This window comes from Echeneis naucrates, chromosome 7 (assembly GCF_900963305.1).
Source record: "Echeneis naucrates chromosome 7, fEcheNa1.1, whole genome shotgun sequence".
NCBI lineage: Eukaryota > Metazoa > Chordata > Actinopteri > Carangiformes > Echeneidae > Echeneis > Echeneis naucrates.
The window spans coordinates 10,721,042-10,739,808 of NC_042517.1; the positions used below are offsets into that span (position 1 = coordinate 10,721,042).

Consider the following 18,767-nt stretch of genomic DNA (forward strand, 5'->3'; position numbering starts at 1 on the left):
CATTCATAGAGCAGACCGAGGTACATTGTATGGGATTGTCTGTGTAAGGTCTGACACTGGGTGTGAGAGAAAGGGACAGCGAATCGACAAGCTGGCCAGACTCTGAGGGTGTTGGTGGAGGCAGCAAGGGCTCTCCGCTTTCACATTTTACACAAAAGACTTCAGAAATGTCAGCCAATGAGAGTGTAGCCTTTGAAAACAGGTAGAGTGTAATCAAAGCCCTTTACTCACTTATCCGTCCTAACTGTACTGAAGGTGTGTGGGTTTTTTTGTTTTTTTTGGGGTGGGGGGGTGGGGGGGGTGGGAGGAAAGGCTCCTGAGTGATAAATGCCAAAAGAATTTTGAAGAAGAGGCACAAGCTGCACTGACATAAATGATCTTTTCTGGAAAAGAGCCTGCAGTCCAGGAGGATATGAGATAAGAAACACAGAGAAAAGTGTCAAAGCACGATCTCCAGTGAGCAGCACAGCCATTGTTGAGGTTTCAGTGTTAAACACTGCCATCTAGCGTCTGGTAGGATAAGATATGCAAGAGGGGAGAGCAGAGGGAATAAGGGGAGCTAAATATGAATGCATATTTTTATGTTTTTAAAATGGGAATCCAAACTCTTGCATATTTAAAGGTAAACTGTAGTATACACTTCCTCCCCTCTGACCTGATCACAGGAGTGTTGCTAAACCTACACCCCTGCTTACCCATCACCCACAATGCCTCCCACTTCAGACAGCGACAGAGTATTTTACCAAAATAACAGTGTGAGTACATACTGCGCTGATACTGCAGGAGGTAACCAGTCAGGATGCCATGTGCCTCCAGCGGTGGTCCCCACACCAGCAAAATGGAGTCTTTTTGTGCACTGGAAGCAGTAAGTATGTGCACTTGTTCAGGAACTATGAAAATGACAGTAATGTTAATTAAGCCACTGTGAAGACACATTTCGGTAGTAGCTTGTTTTTAATTGGAGGTGGTTAAAAATATTTCGGCATACTGTCACTGAGTCAGTCATACAAATAAGTTATTAACTTGAAAGCTCTATTTAAGCTGTTTTGTCATTTTGCACGGCTGCAACACTGAGCAGTCATGAAAAACCTCAACAGGCTAGTTTTTAATCACTCCTCTCCCTCTACTAGTGTTAAGCATTGCACTGAAGTTATTTCAGTTGAAGATTCATCCGATTATGTTTTCAGTGACTTGCACAGAAATACTTTCTACACTCTGCAAGTGTGCATTTTTTAGTTTGTACTCTGCTCAAGCATTCATATGTGAGTGAATATGAATACATTGTGTGCTGTACAGTAACCCCTTACCTCCCTCTGAAGTGGTGAAGGTGACTGCATCACTGTAGGGTCCGTTGCCCTTCTTGTTGAAAACACTGACAGTGAGTCTGTACTCGGAATAAGGAGCAAGGCCCGGCACGATGGCATGATTCCTCTTTCCAGGGAAGGACAGGGACTGACGATCATCTAAAATCTTGTTGGGATTCAGCAGACTCCGCTTCCTCAACCACTGGACCTGTTACAGGGAAGAAAAGACGGATGATGTGAGGAGAGAGAAAGTCTGAAACACCTGCAGTCATGTTGTCAAAATCTTAAATCTTTGCAGGTGATGTTTCTCCATTGGCCCCATACTTTGATGAATGGCAATAACTCAGGAGAATGCGTCAAAGTTAATCTAACGGCTAACATTTTTAGAGTTTTCTGCTCACAGCAAAGCATCAGTCAAAACATAATGCTCTACATACAGGGCCTATCAGTGTTTCATAGCCGGACTACCACAGAAGATTTAGTTTAAAAATATTTTCATCAAGGCTAAGGCTCGGCTGGCATCATTGATTGATAGATTCCTCTTGCGAAAACACAAAATGAACATTTTTATGTCTCTCTCTCAGCCCTACGCTCCCTCCATCCCACAGCTTGTGTTTTAACGCAATAGGACAGCGAAAGCGTGGGCTATCTCTTTCCTTGGGTCTTTCTTCAGTTACAACACACTACAGGAAGGGGAGTGAAAATGGGTAAGAGAAGAAACGTTGAATATCATGAGATGTACAAGAACAATTGGCCAGAATAAAAAATGAAATTGCGCTCAGTCTAACAAATAGACCTGTCAAATCAAAGTTAGTGCTGTCTTTAGCCTGCTGGCCTAAGAAATACGAAAGAGATACCCCCCCCCCCCCTTTTTGTCTGCACCACAGGGTGTCAACATTATACAAGACTGATGCAGTTATAGTCTTGCAGCTAGATATTTTATTATTTCAGTGCGTATATGTGACTATCACCAGCCCTTCCTGTCTTTTTGCCCTTTAATTACAGATTCTTTAGTAAGTGACAGCCAGCTATTGTACTTATAGTGTCTGCAGCTCATTATCGTTTAGCACCAGCTGTATCAGGAAACTAATGGCAGGTAACCTTTGTTCCAGTAATTAATGCCTACTGTAATGGCATGATTATCAGGTCAATCGATAATTTGATAGTCATTGCTCACATATGTGAGACTATAACCTTAACTTTGCACCCATCTCATTTAAACACCAACCAGTTACCATGTTGTCAAATGCTGCTGTCTATAGTTCTTTTTGTGTGGTAGTGTTGTACAACACTACTGAAAAGTGAGGGGAGAAAAAACTTCAGGAGCATGAACTTACGTTGTAGCCCCCTAAGTGACCCCTCACTGTGACAGGGGGAACCGGAGTCCAGCTAACTCTTAGAACAGTGGCGTTGATCAACTCCACTGCGACGTCCTGCGGTGCCGCAGTAGGAACTGTGGAAGACACCGTGAAAGTTCAGCAAAAACTGAACCTTTCCAGAGATTTTTTACACAATCTTTGTATGATTTGTATGAAGAATAAAAACTAACAGAAAAAATGTAGTAAAACACAATTAGTAAAACAATTCAAAATTATATTTGGGAATTGACAACTATTTAGCTGGCCTTGTTTTTTGCAAAACCATACATGAAATAATACATTTTTTCACAGATTTTTTTCTACATTTCACCGTTGTGGCAAAAGACAGAATTACAGCAGACACTAAAGAGGGAAGCAGCAATTATGCCTTAGTAAGCGTACAGAGTAAAATGCGTCATGATCAGTCAAATCTCCAACAGCTTCTGAGACAGAAGCAGAAATTTGACTTCCCTCTGCTCTAGAAAGGTTACCTGCCACCTGCTCGGTTTGAAAAGGGCTTTTTGTCTTTTTCATAAGGGACAGAAAGTCACTACAGCACACCTGGACGGGGTTAAAAGCACAGTTGAAAGGAGAAGAAAAAAAATAACTTAACCTGACACATTTTGCCGCAGACAATGCCAAAAGACAACTGAAGGCAGGGAGGCGTACAACAACACAGGAAGTTCACAGTAAGTCACAGGCCACACAACATCTGCATGTGGTAGTTCAGCTTCAGTGCTTGCATTAATGAGTCTTATGAACTTATCATATACTGAATTTATCAATTAGGTACACTAAAGACACAGCTGAGGAAACATTAGGACTATAACTCACCATCTTCTCCAGAGTAACCTGTGACAACTTTAGGTTCTGGACCCCAGCCGTGGCTGTTCCTGCTCCGGATTTTGATCTCGTAGGGGACAAAAGTGCTCGTGTTTTTCACAACAAAGGAGTGCCTTTTAACCAGGTGATCCTTCCATGGATCCTCAACCCCCAGTTTCCGGTAGCTCACCTTGTACTCAAGGCCTGGGCCATTATGTTCGACAGGCAACAGTGGCTGCAGCAGAACAAGGTATTGATGATTCAAATGCTCTCTTACAGTGGGTACTAGTTTAATTAGGTCGGATTCACACATGATTCTTATGTGAATATATTAATGGTTACTAGTATACAATCTTACAGATAATTTTTTATAAAATCATTCTCTTACCTCCCAGCTAATGTCCATTTGATGAGGAAGATGACCTTGAATTTTAATGTTCTCTGGGTTCCTCTCTGGGGCTTTAAGAGATGTGTTATGTTGTAGCATTATAGTTTTACAAATGAAAAAAAAATGTTAATCTTAATAATTGCAGCCTCCTAGAGCTCAAATGCAGAGAATGCAAAGATCGATTTATACTGTTCAGCTAAAAAGGTCCTGATTTTAGAATTGCAGTAAAAATTATCAATATTTAATGATAAACATACTTGACTGTCGAGGTTAAGCAGCAACCAAGCTTAAATAGATATTTCAGAATTTTAAAGGCTTACAGCACCCAAATATATCCAAACCCCCTGCTGCTATGAAGTCATGTGGTCAAAGGCTGGCCTTTCCATATGGCACTTCTCTGCACATCTCAAAACAAATGCTGCAAATTTGCACACTTTCACAATTGGCACATAACCACAGCAGGCAATGTTAATTAAAGGGAGCGAGTCTTACCAGCAGGGGGTGTTTTGTGTCGCTCAGTGGGCTCACTAGGGGGTCCAGGCCCAACGGCATTAACAGCATACACTCTGAACTGGTAGTTAAGGTGTCCGTGTAGTGCCAGCTCAGCTGTTGCCAGGTTACCGGGGACTTTCTGTAGCTCCTTCCACCTGCCAGGCTCCCATTGGCTCTCCTCATACTCCACTACAAACTCTGTGTTTCAAGGAGGAGACAGGAGTCATAACACATTCAGGCATCACCATGCTGATAGCAAATTCACTTACAGTCAGTACAAAGACTATACCAAGAATCTACATTTAGATAAATACGATAAATGGAAGAAACGATCAATGCAACTTTCCTATCTGTGAGTTAGGAGCTGAAGTCAGGGACCAATTAGATTAGTCAAGAACAGATATGATGGTTCAAACCAAATTGTTGATTTATGTTTCTGTAAAGATTTTTCTTTTCATTGTTTGCTTTATTGTTCATTTTGGAGCTAACCACCCATTAATCTTATTGTGTAAAAGTGTGCGCACTTAACTTGCAACTGCACTGTTCACTTTCATCACTCAAGCAGTCCCACGTTGCAATAAAGAATTAAAACAAACATCTTTTTGCCAAAATCCAACAATAGCTTCAGTCTCACAAACTGTGTGATCAACAGATATGGCTAAGAAAAGAATTGACCTCACAACTGATGTCTGTGGCTCTAAAATGTTTAATTAAACAAATAAACTAAAATTACACCTTTCTGCTTCACGAAGGGTCTCCAGTCATGACTGTTCTAATTTCTGATCAAAGACGACAGATATCAAAGCTCAACATGACGCATTTTTTAATTTATCACATTTATCTTTTCATTACTGACTTCCAAAAATAATTGAGTCCTCTTGTTGAGGCATTAATGAGAGACAAGTCTTCCTGCCAGGATCCTCAGCACATCAGTTATTTTCATTTATTTATTTATTTTCAAAAAAACAAAAAAACAAAAAACAAAAAACAAAAAAAAACTTTTGTCAGTACTTAGCAGCAATCTGAGCAGCAGAATGTGTTAACAGCTTTGTTCACAAGAGCGGAGACATGATATTTAGTTAGGCACAGGAGCGCAATTAAAACCTGCATCAAAGCAGTTCTCATCCAGTTGTTGTTCACAGCAGTCTGGAGACTTTCTGTGTTCCTGGATGTGTTTGACTTGTTCATCTGTATTCCTACATGCTGTCTATTGTTTTTATGACGAGGCTAAAGAAAAACTTCCATTTCTGAATGGACAATAGTCTGAATTTATTTCATGCAATGACATTCACTCACGCAGGGTCTTCGGGATGTTGACTTTTGACAGCAAGTTGTACTTCATGCGATCATGCAATCTCAAATAATCTTGCAAATTAATATGTTCACTGACGATTTTGTTCTTCTTCAACTTTACCGTATTACACCTCGTATGCAACCCGTAAAGAGTAACAACCTAATGGTCACATGAATATTGAAGAAGCAGTTTGTGATGTTTTTCTGTTCAGCCCCCAAAAAAAAAACTAATGCTAACAAGAGTGCAGTTTTCATATTTTCCTCTTCCACATTAAGTTGTACCTGCTACAGAACTGTTGTGATCACTCCCAGGGACCCAAGACAGGGAGATATTTCTTGGACTCTTAACATCAGAAATCTTTAAATGCATTGGAGCATCAGGAACATCTGCAACAAAAAATGCAAATTGTGACATTGGATGCTCAGTAGCAGCTGTCGGTTCATTAACCAAGCATTTGTGGAAATTTTATGTAATGAATCACCCTCAAAAATGGCAAATAAATACATGACATAGCCATGCATTGTTAAAAAAAATTATCTTACCCAGCACTGTGAGTTGTGCCGTGGCATTGTCCTCATCTAGATTGGTTCTCGCAATGCATGTATACATTCCTTCATCACTCAGGTTCACATTCATGATCTGCAGCATCCCATCGTCCACAAAGTAGCTGAACTTATGAGTGCTTCCATGAGGATACAGATGACATTACAATCATAGTAGTTATTATTAATGGATAAATGAAGCATTCAGAGAGCATTTACTCGCACCGAGGTTGCATACTGTTTGAATTTTTCATTTTATCAGCGGAAAAGCAAAAAGGTAATATCGCTCCAACAAGAGAAATCCATAAACAACATCTTACCCTCAAGGTCTTTCTGCATTTATCAAAATAGGAAACTAATTGAATTTAGTTACATTTTGTCAGTTTCTTTCTTGCTTTAGCACGCAAAGAAACTGAAAAAAGCCACTGTGGATACAGACAGTCCTGAAAACTAATGGAAACACAAATGAAATACAGCCACCTACCTCAAATTCTCCTCAAAGGAGAGCGGGATCTCCTCCTGATCCTTTCTCCACACCACCTCAAAGGTGCTGCGCAGGCTTTTATCATACTCTGCCTGGCACATCAACTGGGCTGTGGTCCCACTGATGATCTGAGCGTCCTGAGGTGGATGTACTATTTTGGTAGGGTCTAAGATAAAACATAACACCAGAGGCTAAAGCACACATTCATATATCACACATTATACAAGCAGGATAATGTTATTTGTGTCATAGGGCTGGAGCCAAATAAATATTGATTCATAATTCACACACTCTTCCAAAAGGATATGAATGTTTGAAGTTGTTCCAAATAATTTACTAAAACTTAAATACATTTAAATGGCTCTTTCTCACAGTAACTTCCTCATTGATGAATGAAAAGAGTAATCAGAATGAAAAATGTGTGGCTCAATAATTCTCCTTGGTAATGGCCAAAAAGAAAAAAAAAAAAGTTTCTAAACATTTCATAACATTATGATTAATGCTGCATCTTTTTGCATCATCAATAAGTTAATAAGTTTTATTCAGAGTCTGGAGTCCGGAGCTTGGTTATAACACAGCCACACTTATATTGACTTTGATTTTGAAGGATCAGTTCACCTGCTTAGGCACACAGCCTGAAGTATTTGACAGTGCTCATCATTTGGGTGAACTAGCCATTTAAAGAATGATCTCAAGCAGGAAGAAGCACTACACATGAAAGCAATAATCATTTCGCTCAGATACCTTTCACATCCAGCACAGCGGTGACAGCTGCCTTCCCCTCCGTGTTAACGGCAACACACTCATAATTCCCACCGTCACCTTTTTCTGCACTGGTGATTTGCAACGATCCGTTCTGCAGATAAATAAATCGCTCCCCCTTGATGGTTTCTTCTGTGTCTTCCTTGGCCCTAAAGGAGAAAAGTTTTCACATCTCTGAGCCGAATTAATCATGTCTATCTAATTTCCTCTCTCATTTTCAGTTACTTCTTTTCCGTACAGTCAATCATCTTCACTACATCCTATATAATTTCATTTATTATTTATTTTCTTCCTTGAAATGAAACTGATTGCTCAATTACTTCCAAAAGAACTGTAAAGCAAAGCATCAAAGGCAGGTTTCATCATGTAAATTAAAGCAAAACATTGTCATTTTTGTTGATTAGATGGAGGCGCGCCCATCATCTAAGTGAATCACAAGTGCTGTGCTAATATTCTGAGGGTTTTTGTAAGGTCAGAAATGTTGTTGCAACAGACTGACATTCAGGGCAGCATAGTGGTTATTGCTGTTGTGATTTCCACTGGGTACTTTCCTCCCACCATCTAAACACATGCATGTTTAGGGTGATTGGTCCTGCAGTCTGTGTTTCTTCGTGTCTGTGATGGACTGACGGCCTGTCCAGGGTGTACCCCACCCTCACCTGATTTGAGCTGGGATTGGCTCCAGCCCCTCCCGTGACCCGGAAATGATAAGTGGTAGAAGACGAATGAATGTCTGAGATCCTATTTCCTCTTTGTGCAAGTGTTGCAGAGATACAGTGGTAGTTAACAGGATTTAATTAGACCAGTTTCAAGGAGCAGAAGAGGATTATCTCATTAAAAGGACATAAGTGTCAACATCAGACCGTTTCATGCAGACCCCTGCAGCAGTGTGGGATTGAGAGTGTGATTCACTGAAATCAAACTTTATGGCTCTGGTTCATTCTTTGAGCTCCAATACAGGCATCAGCACACTGCACACAGGCTGTACACTAGACACGCTGATGAAGAGATGTGAGTGCACAAACCATAGTTAACAGAAGAAAGCAGATCTCACCAATTGTGTAAGTCAATTTGTCTTTTTTATACTATTTCTTGAAAGGTGTCAACGAGACTAATTTGTGAGTCACCGTGTAAACACTTACCACGTTACGGCAGGTCCCGGAGAACCAAAAACATTGCAGTTCAGGATGATATCCCTTCCTAGGATTACAGCGTACTCATGGTAGTCCCGTGTCAATATCAGAGGTGCCATATCTAAAGGAAAGTGGAAAAAGGAGAGCTTAGAGCGGCTAAAATGTCAAGTTATTGCCCATGAGATTTCACAATAAATGGAGGCAAAAGATCATATGACTGAAAACACATATGCCTCACATACAATTCAGAGCTGAGATGGTCAGAACTGCACTGACGAAATATAGAAAAAAAAAAAAATACACACACACACACATATATATATATATTTTCCCTGTTATTTTCTGACACCATTTAACAAAATCAGTGAATGAAATTAACAAAATTAAACCGTAATTGTGTTGAGTGTAAAAACGGAATTAAGTGATTTAATTGTTTGAGTACTGATAGTCAGCCCAGCCCAATGTTTTGCAAGGTAGTGAGCAGCAAAGCATAAATAATTGGTTAAAAGCATGATATCTAAATGTCGACACCAAATCATTTCTAAACAATAGAGTTTGACACGCTGCAGCATACATAGTGCAGCCAGTCAAACTACAGCTGAAAGAAAAAAAATAACCCTCATTCATGCAGGCCAATCCTGAGTCAGTAACAGTTTACAGCAACATGTAGTGCTGCATCTCATCTTGTCAAACAGACAAGTCAGATAATCTTAGACCTACATCTTTCTTTTTATCTACAATATTACAGTAGACCTGTCTTTGCTATTGTTGGCCAATAAGTAGATGCACGTGAGCACAGAATTTGGAATTGAAGATAACAAATAGTTGTTCATTTCCTGAAACCAATATAAATAATGCCAACCAAAGACAGGGACTGCCATGATTATAACTGACCCTTTGGCAGATACATTTATGGTTATGATGAAGATGTTTGGAACATGATTAAACAAGGTTTGTCAAGAAAATTAACCAACACATAATCTGAAGGAAGCATGAAATGCTAATGAGCCCACACAAACTACACTCCACAGACCCAGGTGGAGCTGATAAATCAGCCATTCTTTACTAGCTGCTAACGATGTCCTACCAGCTGGGCAATTATTTAGTGTTATGGTTTGACTCACTCATGATCATGATGTTAACATTGGCCAGAACACGGCCGTGGGTGTTGGAGGCTTCACACTGATAGACAGCGCTGTCCTCTGGCCTGGCATTGTGGAGCACTAAAGTGTCGTCAAGCACTTGCCTGTTGCTCCCTGGGGCATCTGTCACCAACATAAAAAAACAAACATTAAAATCATTCCACACACACAAAAAGCGTAGCCAACATGTTTTAATGTCAATGTCACTGTCAGTCCAGTAACTAGGGTAAATAATCAGTTTAATTGCATAAAAGCTATATTTGCTTTACAAATCTTCAGTTGCTCAAATTTGACATTTGCCCAAGTTTGGGGGTTTTGAACTGCTGGTCAGGGGTAACTAAGTTACCTGTGGAAATTTTAAACAGAATACTCGATAATTAAAATGATATCAAAAGAGACTGATATCATTAGAGATTGGAACATTTGTGAAATAACTGGTGAAGACCATTGTCTGATAAATTCTGATAAAATTTAACTGCTTGTCAAGACCATCTCATGAGCTTTGACGAACACATAACAGGACACGTCCTTGTACAACTGTACGTGAACTTTGGTGTATCTGCTGACTGTATCGTGTTCAGGTCCAGTGTCAGCTGAATAAGACCACAGTTAAAATTATTCTCACTCACCTTGAAAGATTTCTCCATTCCTCCTCCATGTTATGTCTGGCTGTGGTTTTCCACTGACCGAGCACTTGATGTGAACATCGAGCCCAATCACACTTAGATGGCTCTGAGGAGGCTCTGTCAGCCACTTTGGTGGTTCTGGGAGACGTTAAGGAGAGCTTCATTGGTCTGTGTCAAAACAACTGTCATCCCCATCTAAACGGTTGAAGCAAAAAAAAACAAACACACCCACAAATACATACATAATTGGTCTGTGATGTTGACCTACCTTCTACAATTACATCAAAGTAGTGGACAGCCTCGCCAGCAGTGTTGCTCACTTTACACATATATTTTCCCTCATCTGACTCTTCTACATCTGAGATGGTCAACAGCTTCCCAAAGTTTTTCAGTTTCCTCCGTGAAGGCAGCCTTTGTCCCATCTTCATCCAATGCACAGTTGGAGTGGGGCTAAAACATTACAGAGTAAAATGTTATGAGCCACAGTTGCTAAAAAATATGATGGTGAATCATGTGTTGTGATAATGTCAGTGTATACATACAATCCCTCCGGTATGCACTCGAGCTTCAGCTCCTCTCCCTTCAGCAGCACCTTTTCTGACTGAACACCAGAGGGCAGCAGCAAGCCAGGTTTTCTCACTGGGGGGGCTTCAACAGCATTGACCACAGAGAGTAGTCTTGGTCACTCACATATATAATTCAAATCAACTGTTGTCTAAACTACATCCAAGCTTATAGTCGGTCTATTATCTGAATATTCAGCATGCAAACCAACTGTATTGTCCGTTTCATATGAGATGAAGACTGTTTCGATGTTTACTGTGAAGGCATTGACATGAGAATTGGAATCACTCACAGGCACTGACACTGCCAGCAGACTCATTGACAGGTTTCACTGAAACAAAAACAAAACGCTGTGAGAAAAATTCTGTCAATGGATGTTTCGTCAGCACACATTGCTCAATCCAACGATTAAACGGACTCTCCAGGAGCACAGACATGCCAAGGCAAGCCAAGGTCTTTGGTATGCAGCACAGAAAAGTATTAAATATACTCATGAAAGTACAAGGAAGAGCATGTAAATGTCATCTCTTTGGACAAAAATGCTAAAATGGGCTTTACTGATGTTTGTAATATAAGATATGTGAAAATATATTCCTCTGTTATCAATGCAGCGTTGCATAAATGAGCAACAGGCAGACAACCACTTTTTAGTCCTACTTTTGAGACTTACAGCTTTTGACCGTGACTGTCATGGCAGTTTTCTGGACGATGGTGCGTATTTTGGAGAATGCCGCAAAGCAACAGTAATCCTGGCGGCTGTCGCTCTGTAAGGCATTAGAGAAGTATAGGTTGCCTTCGATGTCCATGGAAACCCTCTGATCCTGCTCAATGTGCTGGAGATCTGGAAAAGAACATACATCTTCAGTGTCAACAAAGTCTATATATAATGCCAAGCCATGTTATAAATCTTAGCCATAAAGAAGATACAATTCACATTCTTAAATATATTAATTGAAACACCTTACAAGACAACTTTTACAGGTCTTCTACCTGCAGGTGCTGGCTACACACCCACAGTGACCGGTTATTACCGGACTGAACGAGAGATTAATGACGTCACCTTCAATCATCATTATAAATGAGGGTGCTTAATGTTTATGTCCGACATGTAACTGTTTATTAAATATGACTCTGTTATAATATTAATCATAATAATAATTGTTGTTATTATTATATAATTAGAATATTATTATAATATAATTATATTTTTTTTACATTTAATGAACTGGTATATTAAATTCTGTCCCCTTTTCCCCCATAAATAAGTCGTCTCAGTGGGTGATTTGTTCTGCTTTTTCCGAGTCTATATTGTGTGGTCTGGTCTGGTCTACTCTTAGTCTCTGGAGGGGTGCCGTCACCGGTCTAGTCTGGTTCGGCCTTGGTCCTGCATTAGCCCAGTCCATTACTCTTAACCACTAATCCAATGAACATATCCGTATTTGGCTGCCCACACTACATATGAACCCCGTCTCTCTAGTCTGCTCTCATCTCTTTTCTGGTCCTGTTCACCATCTCTCAATTTTCCGCTTTCCTTGCTGTAGCAACAGTCACTCTTCATCATCTGAACCTGGGAATCGAACCTGCAACCTCCTTCTTGGCAGCGCTACTCACTACGCCACCATACTGCTCAAGTAACCGCCTACTTTTACATTTACTTAACCTAGACATGTTCAGGTTTAATATTTTTTTTAACTAATGTTTTATTATAAAACATTAGTGCTGGGTGGGTTACAACCCCCCCCAAATTAATTCTATGTTCTGTATGTTTATGTGGCACTGATGTCTGTAATCTCTTATTGTGGCTGTACAGAAGGTGGAAACACATATCCTGTAAAGGACAATAAATATCTATCTATCTATCTTCATGGGACTTGGTTCACTTGAAAAGAAACTGCAACACAGCATAGCCTCATATTCACTGGACATTAATGGAAATGCATTAAGCACCAAAGAACTCATGAGCGCACTATGACCCTATATTTGGTTTACATTGAGCTATTATTTAAAGTTATGGGTCCGTGATGCTTTGCCACTCCTTAGTCAGCCCATTCACAGTTTTTAACGGCTCCATTTAAGATGTAGCCTTTAGAATCTGGTTGTTATGTCAGCGTTCAAGACATAGTCATAAAATTGTGTTTGGTTTTGATTAATGTCACTTGGCTCTGAAGGCAAAGATGAGCCATTAAGAAGAAGAAGATAACAATATTTTTTACTTCATGCACAATAAGTGGGTGCAGAGAGCCCAACGCTGCGGAGGACTACTGTGGAGGACACACATCATTACTGTTTTCATCAATGTTTCTCAACTTTTCAGACAAGCTCTAGTATATATGAAAATATATTTCATCATATCCAATGTATCATTTGCTGTGAAAAAACATAAAAGTTTGAAACTAAGCAGATGGCAAAATCTTTTTCTTTCATTGTGTTCGATGCCTGCGTGCAGCCTCTTATATTTTTCTCTCTCACAGCAGACAGGTTTGTTGGAAGCAGATGAAAACCTCCCAAGGGGTTGGACAGAAAACTCAACCACTACTTCAAAGCACCTCAGACATAAGTGTTGTGACCTTTTGCACAGCAAATCACTCCTTCTGGCAGTAGTAGGGAAAAACCAACTCCATCGTGAAGTAAACTTGTGCAACTGAAGTTTGTACCTGTCCTTAGCTATTTCCCTTCTTGTCACTTTTGCTGGGGGCCAGTGGACAGTGACAGCCACGTGCCTCTTCCTCAAACTCAGTGTCACCTGCTACTTTTTTTTTCCACCTACAAGAAGCATCCACATCAGGATTTTCTTTTTCTTTCCCTTTCTCGTTGTGCCACACCACTGATGTCTTTAAGGGCAAACTGTCCAAAAGCGGACGCTGTTATCCCCATTCCTATCTCATAGCCAACGGACAGGCACAGTTGCTTCTTGTGCTTACCGATAGACATCCAGTAGAGCTGTCGTGGAGCCACCCCCTCTGGAGGGTTACACCTGAGGATGATTGGATCTCCCTCATTAACAACAAGAGGATCAATTTCCTCCTTTGGGAATTTGGGAATACCTAATCAAAAACAGATATTAAGCACCATGGCTCCTGAAGGTTCACATAAGAGGCAGATTTCTTTTGTACAGGAAACTTACTGGGAACTCTCAGTTCAATCTCCTCTGTTATGGCAGTTCCCATTTTGTTAGATGCGTAACATCTGTATTTACCCTGGAACTGGAGAAGGTGCTTGTTAGGAAGTAGAAAAGTACCACTCGTGTGGGTTGTTTTGTTTGTCATGATGTAGGGAGGGATAAATTCTTCCTCATCTTTTGTCCATCTGTATCTGTGGGATAAAAACATGCCTTAGATTAATTTTGGAAAAGTGATCGTCGTTTTCTTTGATATTTTCCATAGTGAGTTTAGTTCTTAAAGTCATGACAGTGATTTTTTGGATGTCACTTACTGCGGTGGTGGGTTGCCTCTGGCTTCACATCTGATACTCACAGAGCTGTCAAAAGGAAGGGCAATAATGGGACCTGATGTGTGAGTGATTATGGTAGGAGGCTGCTCCACTATGGCATGAAGAAACAAACACAAGCAAGACAGACATTTTAAGAAACATCGGTAGCTGTTGCAAGATTGCATGCAAAAATAGAGACCACAATTTGGAGACTTTTTTTGATTGTTACTTCCTGCTAATCTGTATGGAGAAGAGAAGTCATCAATTTGGCAAAGTTGTGTGCCAAAAATGCTGCTATAATCTGGACAAATGGGGTGCTTAGAAAGACAGTGAACAAAAATAGGTGCAACAATTTATATTGTTACTCCAAACAAAGAGATTTATTTTTACAATTCTTGACAAATCAACAGATCAAATGTTTGCATCTATTGAAGAAAAAGTGATGAAACATTATTAAACTTGTACCTTCCAGAGGAATCTCCAGGCTCACTGCCCTGAGGGTCAAGGCTAAAAGCAGAGCGAGCTGCAGGCTCCCTGCCAACTTCATTACTCTCTGCTGGTTTCTGGGGTCAGCACTAATCAGGAAAACGTGATGATCAGCTAGCATCACTTTGAATCCTTGAAGTAATGAGGATCTGGGAGAGACACAATGGAATCACACTAAATAAGCTGCAGGTTTCGAAATTCAACTTTGAAAATAAAACTTGTTTAATTTGTTGTTTAAAGTGGTCAGATAAGACCCTTACAACCTCCTAAACAGAGACCTACAACGCTGAACAAACAGCCCAGAGAGATAGATTTCTTTACTTTAAGTTCACTGCAAAGGTTTGACATATAAATTAGCAACAGTGAAAACATTTTTCTTTGTACCACATGGTTGGCTGAATGCCATGTGAAATTAAAGAGAAGCATGAGGCAGATACATAAATAAGATCTTACACCATAAAACATCAAATCTATATACATTGCATTATTTATGATCATCCTAATTTAAATAAATCAACAATCTTTTCTGTTCTGCTTTAATATTTCCATTTCCAACATGCTCTGCCTCAGAGTCAGAACAATGTTCTCCATTATGTTTCACAAGTAAATGCAAATGATCTAAAGGGCATATCTTGACTGAATGAATAAAATTGAAAGTTTTGCATTCAAGGACACAACTGTTGCAGTCCAGAGGAGTGTCACAGTAATTACATTTGATCCATTTGCACATTTGGGAAGGGACCTTGTTGCACCCAACTCAGCTGGACTCAGCTCACCCTGTTTTTTGCCATCGGCATGCTGCTCTTAGAATGATTTGTGGTCTGAAGCATTGTTGGTCCATTGGCAGCTTGAAGGAGCAAATACAGATTGAGGTGCTGACCAATAAGAACCTGGTCTAAACTCAGCGGCACAGGGCGAGTGTTATTTTAAAGTTGCAGTACCATTCAGACAACCCTTTTTAACCCCGTTAAATGAACTGCAGTCCGCAGCCTGTTATTCACGCTCATATATATGTAAGCTCATAATGTCTAAGTAGGTGTGAACAGGCATCCTGGGCATCAGCCAAAACTGAGCAAACAGGAGAGTAAAAGTGATTGCCTGGCATTCTGTTGAACTAACTACCTGAAGTTATACTGTATTTATATAATTTTGGTATAAACTCTGTATAATAGATTCTGTAGTTACACAAACATCCTAGCAATGTAGACTATTTACCTTAGACTGTGTTTCCTCCATAGAGGAGGATGGTTGAGGTTTTTTTATCATCACACTTCTAAGTTAACCTCAACATATCTTCCGTACAGGAAGAGATACATTTAAGCAAAGAAGAGAACATAACATAAAACATAAAACAAACATAAAAACAGAGAACATAAAAACAAATCAGTCCAAAGTTGGTTATAGAAAACAGACATTTAAACATATTTTTTTTATTAAAATTACATTACAATGTATCGACAGTGATTAAAATCTGACTGGCACAAGTTAACAGCTCCATATGTTTATATAATAACCCTGAACTGATGTCAAATCTCCCAGGACATTTATCTTGCCTTGTTGTTAATGATGTTGGGGTACAAGAACAATACTTGTCTGAAGATTACCCTTTGAACTGTAAAACCTGGGTGGTGGCATTGCATGGCATGCTTACAGTAAACCCGTGCTGGCACAAAGGATAATCTGCTGTCTACTAGAATCACTAGATCCAAGAAGGCAGTCTATAAATTGGTTTAAGCCCGTCACTGTTTCACAGCTTAGTTCTCACAGTGCTGAGACTGTGGCGACAGAAGAGGCAATGCCAAATGGGTTCACCCTCTAGCTAATCCTGCTATCAGGAGAATGAAGGCAGAGAGATCCAGCAGTCATACAGAGGACTGCTTAACAATGACTGAGAGCTACCCAGGGTTCTCCAAGGGACACAAGACTGCATGTGTTGTGTCTTCTTAATGGGAAAGGTTAATGCGGTAATTGTTGTGGACTAGATTCAGGATTAAGCTACTTGACTTAAGAATCAATTAAACAAATTGGGTGATCATAGTGAAGTATTATTTGCAATAAGGGCTTTTGCGAACAGGATTGAATGGTACACAAAGCTGGTGAGCTGTTTGTTCCGGAGGAGTAAACATACATTTTCCTGATGTAATAAAGCTGTAAGCCTCACTTATTCTCAGTCTGTGGCTATTGTCTGCTATATATTACACCTCACACGCACATGCATACACACACTTAGGGTTATGCATTTGAGACCACCAACAGCACAGAGATATGTAAGAATTAATGGGTTTTCCGATTTAAATCACAGATAGACAAACACTTCAGACCAGCAGTCCTTAACAGGCAGCGAGCCCCAAATCCCCCAGTGAGATGAGAAGTGGAGCCTTTTATTCACATTTTGTGCTGCTCCTGTCAACCAGGCATTACCAAATGGGTGACTTTCATTCACGTGCAGGAAGTTCACTGTCTCAACAAACCTAGTTAGTTAGGCAAATTACTAAACTGTATACACACGTGAAAACCTGCCACTTAAATGAGAACTTAAACAAAGCTGTTTAAAAAGCAAAATCCTGAGCGCGCCAAATGGGGTGGAGTCCCTGTGTAAACACATAACAAAGAACTTGTTTTGGAAATGAAGGGATCTATTACCTGAACACATGGCAGTTCATGGCCACAAATCTGCAGGGATTGTGTTTCTTAAGCCAATAATGGGCAGTGGCATGAAGAGTGTGACTACTACACGACTAATCTTTGTCAACACACGATGTATACAATGACCCCCCCCCCCCCCCCCCTTTACTTCTTAAGCGCAAAGTCAGCACAACCTTCCTCAGACCAACCAGCACCTCCACAGACTAAGTATATGTATTTGAAAATCACTGGATAGTAATGCAGATATGTGTGTTATAATCGAGCACAAAGTCCCATGTGACTAATAAAATGAAAGATTTCATTAAGTGACCAGTACTTACTCCTTTTTGAGTCATTCTACAGCTTGAGTCCACCTCTGGCAGAGGCCCAAGGCAGCTGCACTACAAATCCATAAAAAAACGTACAGGCCCAAGGCATCAAAGGGTCATTCCAACAACTCTCTCTGAGCCAACATCTCTGACACGTCCTTCCTCCGCCGCCTCACGTTTCTCCTCTCCTGGTGCACAGACACGCCCCCTCCCCGCTCCTCCACTCAAGCGGCTAAAGAAGCGACAGGAGACTCACTGAAGTGACATATGTTGCCAAAGCCTCTCACTTGGCAAAGGGGCTCTCTAAGCCTGTGACAATGAGTGGGACAAAGCCTGCACTGCGGGGCAACTCAGTGAGCATTAAAGAATGGGAGGAGAAGAAGTACAGGCATGCCTCTCCTTCTCTCTCTCACTCCCTCTCCATTTTTCCTTGATCCCTCCATCCTGCCCTCCACAAATTGTGCACGCCCATTTACACCCAACTCCATCTGAATGGTTTTAATGCAATGTGTCTTTGCTCAACTGAAAAGGGAGTCATCTTCTCTAAGAGGGCAAGTTTTTGTGGACGTGCACTTTCATTTCTGTGAAGTGCTGCAGGGTACTGATAGATGGAGACTTGAGACAACATGCCTTAAATAGACATGACTTTGTTTATAGAAGACTTTACTACAAGATTTGGCTTTTCTTCTTTAAAGACACTTTCCTGAGTGTTGTCCAATTTTTTTTATTCAGATCAGTAGTGTATTAAGAATGAAAGAGATAGTCTTTATAGAATAATTAGTCAAGTCTAATAGAGACATAAGAACCATACCAATAGAGTAAGCAACGCTCCCAGAGCCCTGCAGGTTCATCCACTGAGCAGGAAAATTATTTGACATACAAAGCCCAACACATCAAAGCCTGGAAATAACTAGTGCAAGCCCCTTATCAGCATCACACTGAGATGAACTATTCTATTTATAATGCAATGTTTTTGAATTTACCTGT

General features: G+C 40.3%; 1 protein-coding gene across 2 annotated transcripts in view; it reads right to left on the reverse strand.

Moving 5' to 3' along the window:
- Positions 1-18,128, reverse strand: part of chl1a (cell adhesion molecule L1-like a) — a 29,441-nt gene extending 11,313 nt beyond the window's left edge. Inside the window, exons 1-22 of one of the 2 annotated variants that reach the window (XM_029505778.1) lie at positions 17,793-18,128; positions 14,806-14,975; positions 14,344-14,452; positions 14,036-14,223; positions 13,833-13,955; positions 11,582-11,752; positions 11,204-11,242; positions 10,890-10,995; positions 10,616-10,797; positions 10,351-10,485; positions 9,704-9,844; positions 8,589-8,700; positions 7,429-7,595; positions 6,685-6,850; positions 6,201-6,340; positions 5,940-6,044; positions 4,365-4,562; positions 3,873-3,943; positions 3,497-3,719; positions 2,642-2,757; positions 1,308-1,512; positions 768-890 (exon numbers count right to left, since the gene is read on the reverse strand). In XM_029505778.1, the coding sequence (XP_029361638.1) occupies positions 768-890; positions 1,308-1,512; positions 2,642-2,757; positions 3,497-3,719; positions 3,873-3,943; positions 4,365-4,562; positions 5,940-6,044; positions 6,201-6,340; positions 6,685-6,850; positions 7,429-7,595; positions 8,589-8,700; positions 9,704-9,844; positions 10,351-10,485; positions 10,616-10,797; positions 10,890-10,995; positions 11,204-11,242; positions 11,582-11,752; positions 13,833-13,955; positions 14,036-14,223; positions 14,344-14,452; positions 14,806-14,947 (2,962 nt within the window). In that variant the 5' untranslated portion in view covers positions 14,948-14,975; positions 17,793-18,128. Of the gene's footprint in view, positions 1-767; positions 891-1,307; positions 1,513-2,641; positions 2,758-3,496; positions 3,720-3,872; positions 3,944-4,364; positions 4,563-5,939; positions 6,045-6,200; positions 6,341-6,684; positions 6,851-7,428; positions 7,596-8,588; positions 8,701-9,703; positions 9,845-10,350; positions 10,486-10,615; positions 10,798-10,889; positions 11,025-11,203; positions 11,243-11,568; positions 11,753-13,832; positions 13,956-14,035; positions 14,224-14,343; positions 14,453-14,805; positions 14,976-17,792 lie in introns of both variants that reach the window. The other variant, XM_029505777.1, reaches the window with a different exon arrangement.
- Positions 18,129-18,767: the final 639 nt, after the last annotated feature.